Raw genomic sequence first — 20,714 nt, forward strand, 5'->3', positions numbered from 1 at the left:
GTGGTGCCAGAAGAGAGGGAAGCTGGTTCAAAGGCCAGAGCAGCTAGCTGCAGAGAGGTAGGGGGAAGAGGCTGCCTTCCTCACAGTGTCCTGCCTGCAGGGCTAGGTGAGGAGGCATGGGATATTGAGGGGATGGACTGATCGGGGCACACAGGACTGGTGTGTGGGTGGGGTTGCACATACCGGGGTTCAGAAGGGCTAGTGTGTACAGACTGGGGTGGACACAGGAACTAGTGGAATGACAACATTGAGCCAGGGGCTGAACAGGAGTCGGGGTGCAGGGCCACATGGGGGATGGGAGGAATGGGGGTGACTGAGAAGGGGTTCAGGAACACATGGGGACATGTGCAGATATGCCTGGCTGAATGGGGAGTGGTGGTGCAGGGACACACAGGAAGAGGGGCAGATGTGCTTGACTGAATGGGAGAGGCTAGGGGTCTGCATGAGGGAGGCTCTCCAATTCCCTAACAACCCCCCCCCCAAAAGCACCTGTTCCATACTTCTCCCACTCACACCCAACAACCCTCCAGGTTCACATCCAGGCTCCTTCCCATCAATTACTTCCCTCTCCCTCAGCTCCTCTGTTACCCTTGACTCCCCTAAGTCTTTGCACTGCTTCTGAGGGGTGTGAGAAATACAGTTCTGTGATGTAGTTTAAATTAATTATTACTCAAAAGTTCTGTATAAATATGCCTAGTAAGGAATCTGTTTGTCAGAAAACATTTCCTGAATCTTTTTTTGTTGTCTGTACTGTTAAAGAGATACTTGAGGACAGGTATTTTGAAATAAACTACCAAAATAATTGAAACTGGTATGATTATATTATGTTATTTTGACAGGTAAAATATGCAGAATTTTAAAATACTGTGTGCAGAATTTTAAATTTCTTGGCAGATTATTCTCCCAGGAGTACAGAGCATGGTGAGAGAGACCGTGGACATCCAAGGAGACAGTGGTATAACAGAATATAAAACCATCCAGGGAACCCCCACAACTTGCTCAAATCGTGGCTCAGAATAGATGTAGATGGAATCTGCTCATAACTTTGGCCCTACTCAACCTTGGTGTTGGAAAAAGGAGATGAGGATGATGAATGGAAGTGGGACAGAGTAGGGGTTTATCACTTGTACTATTTTTGCTGATGAAAATAATGAAATTTCATGTTGTGTCAAGTTTGTACATTCTTTTATATAGACCTTTCTCATTTTACCACTAAAATATGGGAAGCAAAAAGGGAAAATATCATACCCTCTCTTCACCCTCTAATGAACTTGTGTCCAACGTGTCAACAGAAAACTTCATATGTGAGATTACTACTAAAGGTAGCACACTGTGCACTGGGAAAACTAGACACACCCTCTAAAAAGGTTTAAAGAACACTGAACTGCTAGTATCACTGTTATTACTTAACAATAAATCTTGTTCTGATGGCAGCAAACAATAGGATTTGGTTAGTGTTTGATTATTTCAGTTTGCCTCTTTTCTCAACAATAGGAAATATAAGGAAGCACTGCAAATCTGCAGAGAGACTTAGGCGTACTCTGTATTACAGAAGACGATGTCATTATTATACTGGCTGAGTCTTGGAATGTAGTGCTACTAGTTTGTGACCAAAAATAAATAAATAAAAAAACCCATATACTGAACATGACTCTGACATCTTTAAGTTTTATATTCTCTTCCTCAGCGAATTTGTTCAGGCCCAAACTAATACAAGTGGCTATCCATCACTGTTATAAGCTGATTTATTCCCCAATGATAAACAGAGGTGAAACCACAGAAAAGTTCAATTTAACTTTTGGGAGTAAACGTAATCCCTTTTTACTCTTTACCATTATATTGAGTTCGACAAAAGTTTTGGAGGTAATATTAAAAGCTGCATTGTAGCTTTTCTTGATGACATGTATGTATACACACAGGACTGAATTCTAAATGTGCTAGAAGAAAGCAACCAGTTAAGACATCAAGGAAGAAATGGCATTTACTGGTCAAAAGTTCTCTATTTCTAACCTTACAAAGGGCCCTGTAGCCTAGTTACTAGTTGGTACTGAAAATTCTATGGTCAGAGGATATTATTTTAATTCACCTTATAATTTCATATATATAATGATACCATTCCATAATCCTCATAGATTATAAAATACCATAATCAATTTAGCACTAAATTGTTAGGTGAAATTAAAGGTCAGAACTTTAGTTAACTATGTGGTATATTCAGATATGAATGCTGGCAAGTAGGTAATATTCATGTGACTGGAAGTTAAGTATTTGCATCAACAGACTATAGTCTATTGTCTGCTTTAAAGTCTGCTGCAGCGGAACTTTTTAATACTAGAATAAAAGTGTATTCTGAGTCTTCATGCTTAGAGGCCAACTCATAAATTCTGAGTTTGAATTTTTGAGTGGCATGATAAAAAAGTAAATCAAATTATATTTATTATTTTCCAAGTCCTTTCTAAGTGACTAATGCTGTTTTGTAATGCATTATTTCTAGTTTACTATAGTGTATCAAGGAATTGCTAAACAAATTAGTTAAAAGAAATGCTAACAGATTCCGTGGAGTTTCTGTTGACTAATAACCAAAGGAAAGGTTTCCAAAAATGCCAATGAGTTTTTAATAAACACAAGGAACATGGGAAGTATTAACAGCTACTACAAACTTGCAAATGGAATCTCCATCTCAACTGAAACATTGTCTGGAAATACAGAAGACACAAAAAAAATGCTGTGTAGTTGCAAGTTATTTTTTTTAGCTGTAACAAAGTAGTCCTCTTCTGTTTTAAATTTTAAATGAACACAGCATGCATGTATCACTGTATTATTTCTACATATCATGTCCCTTGTAATAGCTATACGTTCAACTTTCAGATTTTCTTCTTGTACTGATGTCAAGACTTCTGCATCTAATCTGTTGCCAGTATTGTAGGCTGATAAACTAGGAGTTCAGAATGAAGAGAAATAGTAATACAACTGCTCCCCCATAAAACAACCTAACTTCTTCACCGGACCACACAGCAGTTCCCTTAGAGACTAAACAAATCCAGTGATCCATGGAGAAGTTTTTCACAGGTCTCCGAAATTAATGAGAGAATGGCTGTCCCCTCCACTAACTACTGTAGAATATAAAGGCAATAAAAATTCTGCATTATATAGGAGTCTAGAAAAGAAAACACAGCTCTAGACTTCAACAAATTTTGTGTTTCCTAAATTAATGCAGCTAAAGCTAGGTAAGTGCAGATAATTAAGAAAGAAATAGGCTCTATCCAGGGGCGCTGGAACAAATTGTATAGTGGAGGTGCCAAGAGCCACTGAACCACGACAGAAACCACTTCAAGCCATGCGGTGTGGCAGCACTCCCAGCATCACTAGTTCTAGCACCTATGGGTCTGTCTGTTTTTTGGTGAATGCGTTGCTGCATCACAACTTTTTGAATTTCATCAAGAACACTGAATGAGAATTACTATACAGAAAAAAACCCCAAAGCAATAAAGAGCAGGACTATTGAAACAAAACCATATTAGCCAGGAGACCACCTTTATTTAAAAGATACTTCATGGCACTGAGTCATTGTTAAAAAACAAACAATTGCAGGAGATGACACCTTGCATTTTGGAACAGGGCTTGGAGATCAGAAAGGTGGGAAATCTAGAAAAGAAATCTGCTAGCTTCACACTGTTTGTAATTTAAGGCCCATGGAACATGTATAATCCAGGCAGTTATACATGTTCCTAACAAATACCTAAGCAGTAAGGCCATTTCCTCATTTAGAGTTATAAAGTCATGCAGAAAATTTTCTCTCCTGAGTCATCACATATACAATAATATAAATGATTTTACCTGTAATAAACACGTAGCGTCTGAATTTCTTCTTCTAGTTTTTTATTCTGTTGAACAGCAGTCTCTCTCTCTTGTTGTATAACTAGCAACTTTGCCTGCAAAAAGATAGGTGATCATTATTTAAGAGAAGACTGTGCTGTTTTAAGCACAATGAAAAAAATACAGCAATCCTTTATGAATGTTAATTTCAGCTCTATTGTAGGTTTGATTATACACAAAATGGTAGTCCTCTGTAATATTACCCATTTGTTCGTTACTAAGACTTTCTTATTTAGTTGGTATATTATTGTAATTGTTTGTAAGTATTGACACCTTTCAGTTGGTAATGTTCTAAACAAATTTCCCTACTGCTTTTCTATATTCTCAGTTCCCATATTAATTTCTTCTTCAATTTTATCCAACTGTTTGTCAACAAAAATATTTACATGGTATTGAGAATGCTAAATCTTGAACTAAAACACTGTTTTTAGAGTGCTAAGTAAGGGTATTAACCAGTTCCTGTGATTGTCTGAGAAGAGAGCTGGAGAAATAAGTGCACATATGTTTCATATAGCACCATAGCTTAATCACTTTGAACATTTAAAAATCTAGTACTAATAGTGATTTAGGACTCCCCAGAGTACTCAGGTTTCATATCATTTATTTAATATCTCACAGCATGATTAGCTGATTTAACTACAAATAAGACTGGGCTTGCATTGCATTTCTATCATAAATGTAAGTCTGAGCACTAGGCAGGCTTCCCTACCGTTCAATATATTTTTTCTTATATTGTACATTATACAGCTACTGCGGATCAACCAATTACCAGAAGTCATAGGACATAAAACCAAAAAGGGTGTGTGCAACTCCTTAGTGTATTAGCATGTGTGAACTCTGCCAGCGTCCCTGGCCTTGCACCCACCAACTCCCTGAGGCTGCAAAAAAAAAAAAAAAGATCTCAGTGAATTCTAGGCACGATAGAAGAGTTGTGCACACATGGAGTGGAAGGATATGCTTCAGGCACTGGATTGGGACTCAGTAGATCTAGGTCTGCCAGACTCACTGTATGTCCTTGAGCAACTCAATCTGTCTGTGCCTCAACTTCCCATCTGTAAAAACAGGGATAATAATACTTCCTTTCATCCACCTTTCTTTTGTGTATTTAGACTGTAGCTCTTCAGGGCAGGGACTGTCTTTTACTATTATATGTACAGTGCCCAGCAGACAGAGGCCCTGATATCAGTTGGATCTCTAGGTGCTACTATAATATAAACAAATTATAATAAGCTGTTAAGGGAATAACAAGCACAGACTGTTTTACTACATGCACAGTCTCTTTTAGCCTTGAAAGTGAAGGGTGTTAATGCTTAACCTCTCAGTAACACTGATTCAGAGCTCCTGATGCTGAACAGCAATGCATTTTGCATTAGCACTTGGAACTGGCAAGCCCTAACTCGTGGCACTAAGAGGTTAAACTACTCTCCAGGTGAGCTGTTTAAGTCCTGAGCCTGGTGCTGCTTACAGCTTTGCAAACAGAACTCACAGAACACAAGAATGTTAGCCAAACCAAGCTATTTTCTATAATTATACCGTATTGTCAGTGAACCAACATACTTAAAAATTGGAAAAAACATGCTTGAATCAAAGTAGGTGGTTTGTTCTAGAGGCCAATAATTAACATCCTTGCCAATTTTCAGCGTACTGTGAAGTGTGATTGAAATGGTAGACTGGAAGGAAATGTTTGCAGCAGACACACCTACGCACAGAGAGATTAACGGCTAGTCTCTTTAGTGAAGTATACAAAAAAGTACACCTAGCATTCAATTCACACTTTTCAGGACAAAATTCAGAAGACATTGGGGTCTGAGATTCTTATTTATGCCAACTTTGTACCAGTCTAACTCCACTGATTTCATTGGAGTTTCACCTGATTTATACCAGCATAAGTGAGAGGAGAATCCAGCTGACTAGATTCAATATAGTCAAAAATAACAAAAACAGAAAAGTAATAGGGATGTTGCCAATTGTCTCAGCATGTGATTGGTGGGGGCGGATAACAACAAATTTCAGCCTGGGTATGTGATCACGAGAGGGCAGGGAACTTAGCTGGGAGTGGGGTGAGAGAGCAAGAGCAAGCACCAAGCAGTGAGGGTATTATCCGGGATGTGGGATGTAGTTCTTATTCCAGCTATTCTGGGGTGATCTTTCGCCTCAATCGCGTCTGGTGGAACTATTCCACTTGTATAAGTAATAAAATATTCAGTAGGCCACAGAAAGACTGATTCTATAGCTCTGTGGTTATAGCACTCACCTAGGATGTAGAAGACTTGGATTTAAGTTCTTGTTCGGACTGATTTGGAGATTAAATAGAGGAAGAGAAAGCCCTGAATATTGTTTCAGTAGTGGATAGATGGTTTACACTTGGTACAGCTGTGGGGTGATGAGGACATATGAATCTAAGCTTTCTTTCTACTCCCTCAATCCTGGAGTTAAATGAAAACTGGCAGCACTTGGCCAGCAGAGAATTGCCCTGCATTACAGATACTCCCTTCTGGCCTAGGTGTGCTGGCTCCATTCCCTATGCCCACTGTCCCCCTCTAAGATGTGGGAAGGGGTGGACTGCATTTATACTCCACTAGCAGAAGGTCCATTAAGGGCCCAATCTAGTGGTGGAATTTAGACCTCTCTCACAACAGATCTAAAAAGAAATGGAGCTAGAGCTGGCCTGAGAATGAGGATATTGTAACTGGCTCTCTGACACAACTCTCCTGTGCCCAGCAGAAATCAGGTGTCCATAAAAATTTATGACTTAAAAAAATAGCTGAAATGTTTGAACACGACGGAAGGTTGTTACTGTGCTCCAGCAACAGAATTTTGATTAAACTGAGGAGAGAAGTGAGCATGGAAAATCAATGTTAATTGGACCTAGGCAGCAAATTTTAGAGTTCTGATCTTTCCTCCTAAATTTTGAAAGTGGTACCAAGATTCATCTATGTATATCCTAATGATCGAAATGAAAGTCATAAAATAAAGGACCCTTCATATTGCATTATCTGGGGATGCTTTCTAATTATTTAAAAAATGATCAACATACTGAATAAAATTCTGACCCCTTATCTGCACTATGGGACATCTATGGCATGCTACACGCATGTATCGCATGATGAACTCCTCTTGACATCAAGGAAAGCTTCTCATGGGGAATAAGGCTCCAGCAAAGTACTTAAGTATATGCATAACTTTAAACCCTTGAGCAGTCCCATTGAGTTTAATGGGATTACTTACCTACTGAAAGTTACGCACATGCTTAAGTACCTGGTGAACCAGGGCTTAATTGCGGAATGTATAATAGAGATCCCAAGTGGTGAGGACAACTGTGACTTTATATTGCCCACACAAGCATAATTTCTGAAAAGTACAAGGAAAGCGGTGTTATCCTCAAGTGGTTGCATATCTAGGGTTAAATCCTCAGCGCTGCCTTTGAAGTTGCTTTGCATCGCTGAAGTAGATCAAAGCAGCCAGAAAGCTATCCTAAAGGGGCAGCTGAGGAGTCCCCCTGGCTTGGGTGGAACAACGTTGGTGTAGCTGGTTTATGCCACCTAAAGCCCCTCTTGCTGGAGGAGGCATGGCAGGATTTAGGGGAGATTCAGATCCATTGACTGGCTGAGAGTCCTCAGGGGCACAAACAGGCTAGATCTCAATAGAGAATATGACTCTTATTAGTTTGTATCTAGAAATTTTAATCAGCAGGAACAGCAAATTAATTGTTTTACTCTGCAATCTAAGACCACGCTCTCCAACCCAATCCTTATTCTGTTATTTAATACTCTTCAGGATATTTGCAGCAGACATGTAAGTGACAACACTGGTAGGGGTCTGTGTTTTGCATCAGTCTTAAGGTTGCAGACAACAAATCCTGCATTAGAATCCCCTGTCTGTCCCACATGAATATTACTGCTATATCACATAGTCATTCATTTCTGAAAAGTTTGGTCCTGATTCAGTGTTATGGAAACAGGCTAGAACAAACATTTTCGAGATAGTACAGTCAAGAAAGAATATGGCTTTTATTGCTCTAGCAAAGAAAAGGAAAGAGCTGAACAGCAATTTTGAGCAGGTAGTGCACTCATATGATTTGTTTCATTGTAATAAAAGCAAATTGAGTCTGATGCGAGTTAACCCATGCAAAGAAAGGTGTTTTGTAACATTTTATTCATGACTTTAGTCCCATAGTCTGCCCTTATATGATCACCTCACACTGGGAAGTGTGGCATAAAATATTATTATAGCAAATATTTTACATGTAGGAGCTAACTATGTGCCCATAAAAATACTACACGCTAATTCTAGTATGTTATCACATTATGGAGGCAAATTGATATATGAAAAGTTCACATTATTCTGAATTACAGTTACCTTTACAACCTGCCTATTTTATCTTAGACATATTGATAAGGTTATCTCAGTATCTGCAGTAACATTTTTTAATATCCTATACTTTAGGAAATACCTGAAATATTGCAAATGCAGAGGTAAAATGAGTTAGTTATCTCAAGTGCAATCCAAGGCAAATACATGTGATTGATACATGGAATGTACCACCCAGAAATATTTTATTGCATATGGTATTTCTGAAAAACCAAAGGACTGTTTCAATCACATAGTGAAGTGGCATAGGGTGAAATCTTGGCCCTACCGAAGTCAGTGGAAGACTCCTACAGACTTCAGTAAAGCCAGGATTTCACCCTTAGTTTCTGTGGATTTAAGCACATAATCTCTAAAGCCCAAAAGTCACATGTAATCTATTCAACACATATGGATTATTACATATGCAAACTAGATAATTTACTTCAGGCAGAAGCCCATCCTGGTGTCAACAAAAGTGCTTCAAGTGTCATAGCACCAAGTAGTGCATTCAAAACAAGATGTCAGATTGATTTCTGCAGGCAGGTAATGTTATATGCAGAGATGACAACTGATTCCAGGTAGAAATAGTTTTATTATGAAATCCAGCTGCAGGCAATTTTTTAAAACAACAAGAATCCTGTATATGGAGGCCTAGCAAGTAGTTTCTTGTATCACCAATCATAACACAAACTGTGAAAAGGTGAGAAAACCACAGACTCCATTTGCATATATCAGCAAACAGTTATTCAGAACTGCAAGGTCTAACCGATTTAGAAGCCCAAGTCTCTATTAGGCTCCTCAGTGCATGAGCCACTTTTGAAAACAAGACTTGGGCTCCTAAGTCAGTTAGGTCTTGCAGTGCTGAGTGAAGCACCACTTAAACACCTTTTAAAGTCTGGACCTTTGTGCTTGTGACAGGTGCTATTTTGATATCGCAGGTGACAAAGTGGTGTGGGAAAGTTTCAGTGCTGATACCTGTTGTCCAAAGAAAGGGCGCCAGTAACCTATGATATCAAGTTAGCACCTGTCACAAGCACAAAGGCCAAGACTTTAAAAGATATTTAATTGTAGCTCCCCACAGCAATGCAAAGTCTAACTGACTTGGAAGTCCAAGTCTCATTTTCAAAAATAAATTAAGCACTGAAAGTCAATGGGACTTAGGCTCCTCAGTGCTTTTGAAAATGGGCTCTTAAGTCAATTAGACTTATAAATCTGGGCCTAAGTTTGTTCATCATTCCCTGTTCCAAAATACACCACCATACATCTCTCTTGGAAATCTTAAGCGTGACCAAGGACTGAATGGCCATATACAATCCCTGAACAATCTCTCTAGCATCGAGAGGGGGGACCTACAGAAGCTAACACTGCTGCTGTTATAGGTTGTATTTAGGCTTGGATTTCACTGTACATGCACAAACAGATGAAAAATATTTCCATCAATAATCAAAATTTACTCTTATGCAAAGTAAGAAAAATGCTGTTTGATAACTTGTTAGAGTTTAATTTAAGCAGGTTTAATTTGTGTATTTTGATGTGATGTTGATAATTTGAGTTTTAATGGTTATAAAGCTTTTACTTTGAAAATCTCAGTGTCTGTCATTAATGACCCCCCTCATAATTTCCCACAACTGTGAACATTTAAATTGATAATCTAAAAAAATGCTTAAAAATAAACTGATACTATCTTTCAAAATTATAAAAAAATAAAAATCAAATTCTGCCAACTCTAGTTATGCCCGTGTTGTAGACAAAGTATCAGCTTTCAGAGCTGTTAGTCCAATATTTTTCACAATCACATTTAAATTTCCCTTTGAAAGGAAAAATATACACATTTAAATTCTTCACTCCTCATTCAAGTAAAAAAAGTCAATTCAGGTAATTAAGCAAAATACTATACTCAACGAAAAGCAGTTAACAACCAATTTACTGTTGAATGCTTACAATTTATGCTAAATGGCAAAACATAGTTTTTGCTAAATTCCATTGAGCAAACAAATAATTAGTATATCACAAAGTAGTACTTTTTCATTCATAGGGCCAAATTCATATAGATCACTCTGTGGTACTTCTGCTGAGAACAGCATCAGAGTTTACTTGTTGTTTATATTGACTATTTGAAACTATTAAATAAGACCATACCAAAAAATTCAGTTACATCATGAACAGTTCACAAAGTCACAATCCTGCAAAGAATCACAAACATGAGTAGGCCTGTTGACTTCAGTGGCACTGCTCATGTGAGTAATTTTTTTGCAGGATTTGGGTAGGCAAGGAGGGGGACTTTGGGTTAATATCTATTTGTATATACATGCCCTGTGTCCGTGAAAGGGAAATTGAGCTATTAGTATGCACAGGCACACAAAAAAAATCTAATTAGATATCATCATCTATACATAATGCAGAATCAAAATGCTGAGTTTAATACTAAGACTTAAGACAAATATATCACTCTTAAGAAAAGAGCAAAGATATTATCAACACAGAATCAATATACCTGTGATTAGGAAAATTAAGATTAGTAAAGAATCAATGTTTATATCTCAAATAAACAACAGAAGTGAGTATGCTGCAAGTATCAAGTAACTTATCACTAAAGGAGCTTCTTTTGCAATGGACTTGTATAGAGCCCATTTTGTACATGTGTGTTCTCCTTTGATATCTGAGGCTCCAATCAGACCACCTAGCCAAACATTTTGAGCTCAGTCCCCAACTGGGCCAAGCTCTTGCTTGGCATATTTGGAAAGGGAAGGAAAAAGTAGATTTAAGCCATCTTTCCGCTTTCCCAAACCTGTGACTGGCTAGGGGTTGAACTGCTCCCTGGCTCAGTTCAGAGCAGCCTAAGGGCTGCAATAACTTGATCCATCTCATAATGACACTGGTGAAGACTGCTGAGACACAATACTTGCAGGTCCCTGGAATGTCTTGTATGCTGGAGGAATCCTCAACAGACAATTTATGGTAGCTTTAGGGTTCCTTGCACCATTCCAACGATACAAAAGGACCAATCAGAGTGGGGTTATGGATATGTCCTTTATGATTTATCATAACTTGTTCTAAATATAAGTGTCAATAAATCTTTATTCTGAATTATGCTTTTTTCTCACTCAAATACAAGTCCAGCCAGGGATTCTGATTAAGATATACCTTTTAAAACATTATGGGAACCCTCCAAAAAACATTTAGCTGTTGCAGAAGATGCTACTGTGGATTCAATAGGTGACACTCTTCCTCCTGAATCCATGTGGGACAAACACCTCCATATGGGGTTCTGGAGCTCTATACCGCAGGAAGTGCAGTCTGATAGCTCAGACATAAAAACAAGGTTCTGATGCTAAAGATTCGGGGCACTTTTTGTGAGAATGGTAGATATGTCCTTAATTAAATTTCAGTTGAGGTAATAACATTCTTCCTTACTAAAGTTCCATGTAGCTTCAATAGGAAACAATCTTCCTTTTCAATTGCTATCCTAAGCTGTGATGTGTAGTTGCTGTGCACTGTTAAACCTCTGTCACATTTCAATGCATGCTACAATTCAGCAATGAAAGAAGAAATCCCCGAGTATTTGATAACATAGGCATTTGAAATTTGGAAGGTGAAAAGAACTACAACAAAATGTTAATATATTTTATTTAAAATTACAGTTTTCCAAAGCCAAGCAAAACACATTTGGAAAAATAAATCCTTTTATTAATGAACTGTCAAATGCTCTGACACATTTCCATATCTATAATCCAGTGCAGAAGGCATAATTTTTGTATTATACTTGTGAAATGCTATTGAGCCCATTTCAGTCACCACAGACAAAATTATAGTGTGCAAAGTCATGTCTTGTTAAACCCACACAGTAAACATTTCCCTATATAACAGTGTCCTTCTGTTTGTTCAAAGGATCTCTTATACTTTCTCACTGCACCTACTGTACCCTTCATCACCTGAACACCTGCAACTAAACTGGTCTCGCCAACAAAATTTTTTAAAATTATGCAATCTGTATTCTGTCAATGGCAAGCACTTGGGTAGAATTTCCTCTATACCTTTCAACATAACCAACAGACAATTAAATAACTGAGTGTATAGAAATATTTGCCAACTGAAAAGTTAGGGAAACAAGTTTAATCAAGTGATCTTCACTGACATTTTAGCAGTGGTTTTGAGCATTAGCTGAATGTTTTAAATAAAACGTATGAGGGTTAACTTTAAATACTGGTTCATGGAAAATATTTTATTGCTTAACTCAGGCTATACAATCTGTAGTATGGGTTTGACTTTCTAAATACTTGAGGCACAACATCCATTAATATTTGAGAACCTTCTTTGCATGTGTGAAGCAAGTACTTAAATGCATGTATATAGCCTCAACTTTACGAAAATTAGGTTCTTAGAGAGGAATCCTGCCCCACATAAGTCAATGGGAGTTTTGCCATTAACTTATGTGTATATTCAAACAACATCTATTTAGACATAGATGTATCAAGTAAATATACATATGCTGTATTGTATGAAGGGAAAAACATATAGGATAGGTATGTGTGCATGCTCTCTTTCTTTCTCTGATTTTATGTTTACTGACAGATGCTATAAATGTAAAGACTGCAGAATTATTTCCAAATCTATATTATGAAAGCTGAGGTGCTATCTATTCCACAGTGGTAAAGGATTTTCACTTTTAAACTGACCAACGCACATAGATTTTTTTGAGCAGTGAAAACATCCTGGTTCCATTTGCACAACCCAACTTATGAAAGACCTGGACGGCAGCAGTAAAATTCTTCAGATGACCAGCCCTTTAGAATGACAACAACATTATTTTTTTTTCTGGGGGGGGGGGGGGAATCCAATGATATAAAACATATATAGAAAAGGTGACATGCATCATCCTCTTTTGGAGGTGGCAAGAGTTGGCAGCCCAATTGCCTAGGCACATCGCTGTGGATTTCAGTTGTTGTGTGGAACTCCACAAAATGCTTTTGATCCATTTTATCTTGCAACTTAGCAAAGAAATGTTGCAATAAGAAACACCAACAAAGATCTGAAAAACTTAAGCTCTGGATTACCATATTGTGTTCTCCTGCCATTCAATGCATCAGACAAAGGCAGTGGTGTTCAAAGTAGAAAAAGAAAAAAAGAAACTGGTCACAGAAAGTGCAGAGCACAAAGTAAATAATATTCCTCCACATCCCCACTCTTTCATAGATTGGTTGTTAAAAGAGTTGCAGCAATTAGGCTTTTGTTAATTACCAGCTGTTGAAACAGATGTGTTGACTGTGCTTATTAGCCAACAGCTGGGACAGGAGAACAATTGATGCTCCCTAAAATCAACAGCCAGCTGCTTTGCAGTAATTATCTCCAATCAATAATACAGGTGATAAAGGCAGTAAAAAGCTTATATCTATGAGTTTCAATAACTAAGGCACCGTTAATACATATTATAGGAATCTATGGTTATTTTTAGAAAATGAGAAAAATAGTAACTTGCTATGGCTGCCATCTGCATTATTTCATTTAAGAGGCAAGTGTCATGCAAACACTAACTGAGGCATACCCAGCAGAAACAGACACTTTAAAATTCTTCTAACTAGCTTGTCATATTTCAAACGTCTGCCTATCTTTAAGGGCTGTCCTCTCTTTCTCAGCTGGTTCTGTGACTGTTTTTTATTTACATTTAACGGACAACCTTGCCATATGCCTTTTTCCTAACTTCACTGTACATCACTTGATTTAATATATAAACACTAATTCTAGCTGTTAGGAAATGTCATTATACAACATATAATGAAAATGGTATTGTCTAGTGGTTAGGGCAGTGATTTGGTTCTCAGGAGAGCTGGCTATACCACTGCCTACGGAGGCAAATAATTTACTTTGTGCTCAGTTTCTTCAGCAGTAAAATGGGATAATAATGCTTGCCCACTTTAGTATACTATTTTAAGATTCTTGGCTACTGGCTGCTATATAAATGCAAAGTACACCGCTACCCCATTATAACACTAATTTGGATATAACGTGGTAAAGCAGTGCTCTGGGGGGGCAGGGCTGCGCGCTCCGGTGGATAAAATCAAGCTCGATATAACGCGGTTTCACCTATAACGTGTTAAGATTTTTTGGCTCCCGAAGACAGCATTATATCGAGGTAGAGGTGTATTACAGTATGCTATTGTGAAGGGACATTAAATATTTTTTATATTATTCAAGTAGGTCAAAAGGATCAAAATGTATAGACCATATAATGGCATAACACCCAGATCTACACTGGTGGTGGCCACCTGCATAATAGAAAATATCTGAATGGATCATACTACATCAGCATAGTCAGTCATATGGGTTTTATTTCATTTTGTTCCTCCTTTGTTTTACATTTTCTCATCTCCATGGCCTATTAAAGTGCATTTAAAAAAGAAAAGCAAAGGAAAATAAGAGTTTTTAGACTATTTATATTAGCCAGGCAGTTCATCTCAGGCAAACAAAAGACATGTCTACAACAGTCTACAACCATGTCTATTCACTAATTAGTCTGTACTTAAAGACACTGCCTTACTGAAAACAAGGATTAAGGCTGGTTGAATACTTGCCCTTTCATAGACTTCCCTTATGTCTCTGTTGGGTCATCATAAGCAGCTTGTTCACTCAGCTTTAAGTAGAGACGCTTGACAATCAGTTCTGCCCTCATCAGTAGGCACTAGTGCAATTTATAGGAACTACAGAAACTTTAAGAAACCTATAAAGAAAGCAGCCAACCAAAATGTATTTGTAAAACCGCAACTATATTAATTCTATATTAACTACATATAAAACAAGAAGCATTGTAAACTCCATGGTACTGAATCCTAAAGTAAAAACAAAGTCTTTCCTACTCCAAAAGAAAAAGAAGTGTTTTTAATGGAATCAAGAGTCATGGAAACAGATCTCTGCACATACACCTTTACATTCATTAATATGATTTCAGTTCATACTGTAAAAGAAACACCCGACCAAGCATGAGTATAAATGTCAGTTTTCTGTTTTTAGAAGAATGCCTAAAACAAATTAATGCCCTCTCTTAAGCTACTTGAATTTCCAACAGGAACAACTGTACAGTGTTAGAGAGTAGACAAACACCACAACAATATGCCACCGCAAGGTGTTATTCAACCATCCAAGAATTGTGTCAATAGCTTAATAATACTCATACACATATTGATGGGACATTGCTATTAGATTTTAAATGTAATTGAAGACAAAAAACCAAACCAAAACCCTTCCAGTACAAAACATGATTCGTGGGAGAAATAGAACAGAAAAAAGTCAGGACAAAGTGCACTCTGTCTTTACTATTTCAGAGCTTATACTGATCTCTTCTCTATTGTATTCTTACTTTTCTTTCTTTGCACTCCCCAAACTGACTAGACTATTTGGACTCCTCCTCTTGTACCTATTCCCCATGATTCCTGCTGACCTTTAAGATGCAGTTTGTTTCTCCGTAGCCATTTCTACTGTAGAAATTAAATTAGGAATATTATATATCTTCCCAGTTAGATTTTAGAGTAGGAAATGGCATCTGAAAATGGCACAATGGTCACAAACTGCTGGGTGAATAAGCAGTTTTAAACAACCACTTTTCATTCTCTTTTCTCCTCTCTCTGAATAGATGCCTCTCCCCTACAGTACCCATCCCTGCAGTTTCTAGTCCATCACAAACCTTTCCCCCTCAGAAGGCATGATTTGGCTCCCTACATTCTCTTTTATATCCATGAATGATTTGAGGGGGATAAGGAGAGGGAAAGAGTGCAAGTTGTGGCCTTTCTCCACTCTGCTAAGAAATGACTAAGATCTAGATGATACTGGGAGGGGATTATCTCGTGGAGTAGTGGACAGCATGGTACTACCCTTCCCTAGGGAGAGCTCAGGGAAGGATTATACCTAAGACTGAAAGATACTTTTAGTTAAATTAGGTTAGATCTGCAGCTGTCAGGACATTTTTCGAGTTTTAACAGTTTTAATGGATTTTTGATTGACTGATGCAGCAGCAACAGCAGTAGTAAGTTGGAGCTGAAAGACGAGGAATTCACTATTAGCATTAGGAGTTGACACACCCCAGCTGGGACAGAACTCATGACCTCTGGTGGTAGATGCATACCCTTTGGGGTTGGGGAGGCCTTACCTGCCTAACATTCTAAAGTTCTCAGAAGCTGGGATGACTAAACCAACTGCATGAATTTATTATAACCAACACTTTACCTCTATAGAATAAATTACTGGAACATAATCTAACAGTAACAAGCTACTTTATAGTGTGTACTGTTTGGCCTTTACCGTACTACTGGGACACTTGAAGGCACCTGGACTTAGAGGCCTCATACCTTGCAACAGTCCCACAGTGAGCACTAATAATCCAGGAACGCACACCCTAACTTGGCACAATTAAGACAACGTTGTACAATTAAGACAAATCTTCTTAGCCTTAAGAATTACATGAAAAGCAAACTAAAGAAATGTGATCTGGATGAAATCAGGATAAGGTGGGTGCACAACTGATTGAAAGAGTATACTCAAAGAGTAGTTATCAATGGCTCTCCGTCAAACCAGGAGGGAATATCTAGTGGAGTCATGCAGCAGTCAGTCCTGGATCTGGTACTACTCAATATTTTCATTAGTGACTTGGATAATGGAATTGAGAGTATGCTTATAAAATCTGTGGATGACACCACACTAGGAGGGGTTGCAAGCACTTTGGAGGACAGAGTTAGAATTCAAAACTACCTTGACAAATTGGAGAATTGGTCTGAAATCAATCAGATGAAATTTAGTAAAAACAAGTGCACGCTACTATACTTAGTAAGGAAAAATCAAGTGCACCACTACATGGGGAATAACTGATTATGCAATACTGGAAAGGATCTGGGCATTATAGTGCATCACAAATTGAATATGGGCCAATAATGCGATGCAGTTGAGAAAAAGGCTAAAATCATTCTAGGGTGTGTTAACAGTTGTGCCATTTGTAAGACGCTGAAAGTCACTGTGCCACTCCAATATGCATTGGTTAGGCCTCAGATGCTGAAATGTGTCCAGTTTTAGGTACCACACTTTAAGAAACACGTGGACAAACTGGAGAGAGTCCAGAGGAGGGCAATAAAAATGATAAAAAGTTAAGAAAACCTGACCTGTGAGGATATGTTTAAAAAAAAAACAAAAAAACCCTGGGCATGTTTGGTCTTGAGAAAGGACTGGGGCGGGAGAGGACCTGATAGTCTTCAAATGTGTTAAGGACTATTATAAAGAGGGTGGTGATCAACTGAACTCAGCTGAAGGTAAGACAAGAAGTAACTGGCTTAATCTGCAGCAAGGGAGATTTAAATTAGATATTATGAGAAACTTTCTGACTATAAGGATAGTTAAGCTCTGGAAGAGGTTTCCAAAGGAGATTGTGGAATCCCCATCAATGGAGGTTTTAATGAACAGGTTGGACAAACACCCGTCAGGGATGGTCTTGGTCCTTCCTCAGCATGGAGGGCTGGATTAGATGACCTCCCATTGTCCCTTCCAGCCCAACATTTCTGTGATATGCTCTGAATTCACACTCAACAGGACCACATTCTGTCTTCTGCTACATTCATGCAATCCCACTGAATAAGGCTCAGAACAAAATCTGGCCCATTGAATTTATTCCAATGCATTTTTATATTTCTTAATCTTTACCTTGCTAATGAAACACGATCACAACAGCACTGAACACACTAGAGGGGTATCCTGTTTATCCAAGTCTATAGTATGTCATAAACAATAAGAACAGTTCCCTAATAAAACGTTAAACTGATGCTTGGGACTATAACAAATCCTTTTTGATATCTCGTAAAACGTTGGTAAATGTTCCAATCAACCAAGCTCTCAACAAATTTTACCAGGCAACAGCTGCATTGAAACAAAGTTACTGCAGCAACAGGTAACGTCACAATGTTAATAATTGACATGCAAAGAATGAAAAGGTGAGCAAGGGATAAAGAGGACAAAGGAGAGATTTTAGTGTGAATTTATCCTGCTGTGTAATCAATCAAAATTAAGATTCAAAGTATCTGCATTCAGCATTATGTTAAAAGCTGAAGTAAATCTGATGTTTTGGACAGTTTTTAAATCAATATATATGATAGAAGTTGATTTGCAAAATGTGACAAGCAAATCCTTCACTGATTTGAATGTTCCTTCATTTGATTCTATCAAGAAACTAAAGAGAATGACATACTGTAGCTCCAAATGTTTATTGTGCCTAAGAAAACTGTGGTTCAATTCCTGGTTCTACAGGTTAAAACAGGAATTAGTAGTGTGGTGGTAATAAATGAGCTTCTAGGTTTACATTTATCTATCAAAAGGTCACACCCATCTGAGCGAGGAACTGGATCCTAGTGACACTGTTTAGATGAAGCTGATTCGCATGACTAAATTATCAACAGCCTTGGGTGAATTCTGCTATTGTATTAACATCCATGACTACTATTGCTAGAGGCACTGCAGCAAAGAAGCCTTAAAGAAAATAAATTAAAAAAGAACAAAAATAGTGAAATATGGATCCTTCAACACCACTTTTTTTTCTTACATGCACAATATGATTGACTCAACTCATATATAAAAGTTTTAAAACATCAATTTCCATGCTTCCAGTTAAGGCTATGCTGGTTTACACTGCTACAGTGACATTGGTAGAAGTTACATTTACTGTGCACTACAACTGCATTCAGAATTTTCTGTAAAACATGCAAACTAAACATAATTCAAGCATTGTATTTAATAAAGTAAGCAAATGTACACTGAAGTTAATTACTACAAAGGTTCTTGCAAAAGAAAGGGTTTTGCAAGATCAGACCCCTAAATTGTTTCCCCCTGAAATTAAAATCTCCATTTTAATTATATATAAACTACTGAAAATCTGTCAATTCTATTAAAAAAGATTCTGCCTTTTAGATGGATTTTTTGATTACATTAGAACCTTCCTATTTATTCCACACTTTTCAGAGTGCACACAAAATACTGGTCATTTTTCTTATCAGCAAAGATTTATTAGCCGATAGAGGCTATAGTACAATTTTACAAAATATACTACAGATTTAATTCTACTTCATGAAATATTGACATAAGTAATTAAAGTTGAACTATGATTGTCAAAATAAGTTAGCCAAGTATATTTGCTCTTTTGCAGGGGTTATTAACTTAGGGCCTGATTCTGCTCCCACTCAGGTCAGTACAAGTCTTCCCAATGACTTCAGTGGGAGCAGGATTGGGCCCTTCCTAGCTAGTTCACAATGGTCTTCACAAAATTAGAGAAACAAGGTAGGTGTGGTAATATTTTTGTTGGACCAACTTCTATTGGTGAGAGATGCAAGCTTTCGAGTCACACAGAATTCTTCTTCAGACCTTAGTTGCTCAAAGGCTTGTCTCCCTCACCACAAAAAGTTGGTCTAATAAAAGATATTACCTCATCCACTTTGTCTCTCTAATATCCTGGGACTAACATGGCAACAACTACACTGCATACTTTCCCAAAATCAGACTTAATAAGGTATTATATAATGCTATATTAACCTGTTTTAAGGTTAGGCTAGTTGCCTAAACATGTGTCTTATGAAAGTAGATAGATTTGGCAACTGATTAAGGTAAAAATAAACATACTACTGGATTTCCAGAGAGCACATCTTACCATATTGTCTTTGTTTCACTTTAAACAATGAAGGACAGAAATCAGGCATTCCTTAATTGTTTAACAAGTCATCAGTCTTCAGATATAAACCCATTAAACACAACCCACCTGAAACTCCTGGGCTCATTCAAAGTGAATTACTATTCTTTATCAACTAGGATAATCTCTTTATCAGTGTTATAACCATATCACATTGAGACTACCTGGGGGACAGAAGTGGTTCTCTCCAAACACTAAGGAAGCAGATTAAGACTTGGGCTACATTCTATAGTTCAATACAGGATGACTGAAGCACTATTTCTGAGGCTTGATTTGAAATATACTTCAACTGCAACTAGGAAAAATCACTATTAGTATAAAATATAGAAATAGGTTAACAGACTACATATGTAGTATATGTGTATATGCACACACAAAAAATAATGCTTAAAAAAGCATTATTTTGATTGCAACATCAAGCACTGCAATGTTAGGAAATGTCACAATTAAGGTTGTCTGTGCAATCTTAATTCAGTCCCCTTGTCCGTATACATTATGGCACAGTCTTTAATTATATGAATGCATATTATTTTTTCCACAAGACCCTTGTCTCAGTCTGTGCACAGGCTTAACAGACTTTCTGTGTGATGTCGCTTAAGCCAAACTTTTCACAGGTGGGCAGTCAGTTTCTGGATGCCTGATATAAGACCCTGAAGTCTGATTTTCAGAAGTGCTGAAAACTCACAGCTGCAACTGAAGTCAGTAGGATCTGTGCTTTGAACATACAAAGTGCTATATAATGCTAAGCATTCTGAAAAATCAGGTCTAACATGTCTCAAATTGG

The 20,714-nt window shown here is 37.7% G+C and overlaps 1 protein-coding gene across 9 annotated transcripts in view; it reads right to left on the reverse strand.

Moving 5' to 3' along the window:
- Window positions 1-20,714, reverse strand: part of MIPOL1 (mirror-image polydactyly 1) — a 290,064-nt gene that overhangs the window by 68,667 nt on the left and 200,683 nt on the right. For all 9 annotated transcript variants that reach the window (XM_030559240.1, XM_030559246.1, XM_030559241.1 and 6 more), the window contains one exon: window positions 3,838-3,932. In XM_030559240.1, coding sequence (XP_030415100.1) covers window positions 3,838-3,932 — 95 coding nt within the window. The remainder of the gene's footprint in view (window positions 1-3,837; window positions 3,933-20,714) is intronic.

Source organism: Gopherus evgoodei, chromosome 4 (genome assembly GCF_007399415.2).
Source record: "Gopherus evgoodei ecotype Sinaloan lineage chromosome 4, rGopEvg1_v1.p, whole genome shotgun sequence".
Classification (NCBI taxonomy): Eukaryota; Metazoa; Chordata; order Testudines; family Testudinidae; genus Gopherus; species Gopherus evgoodei.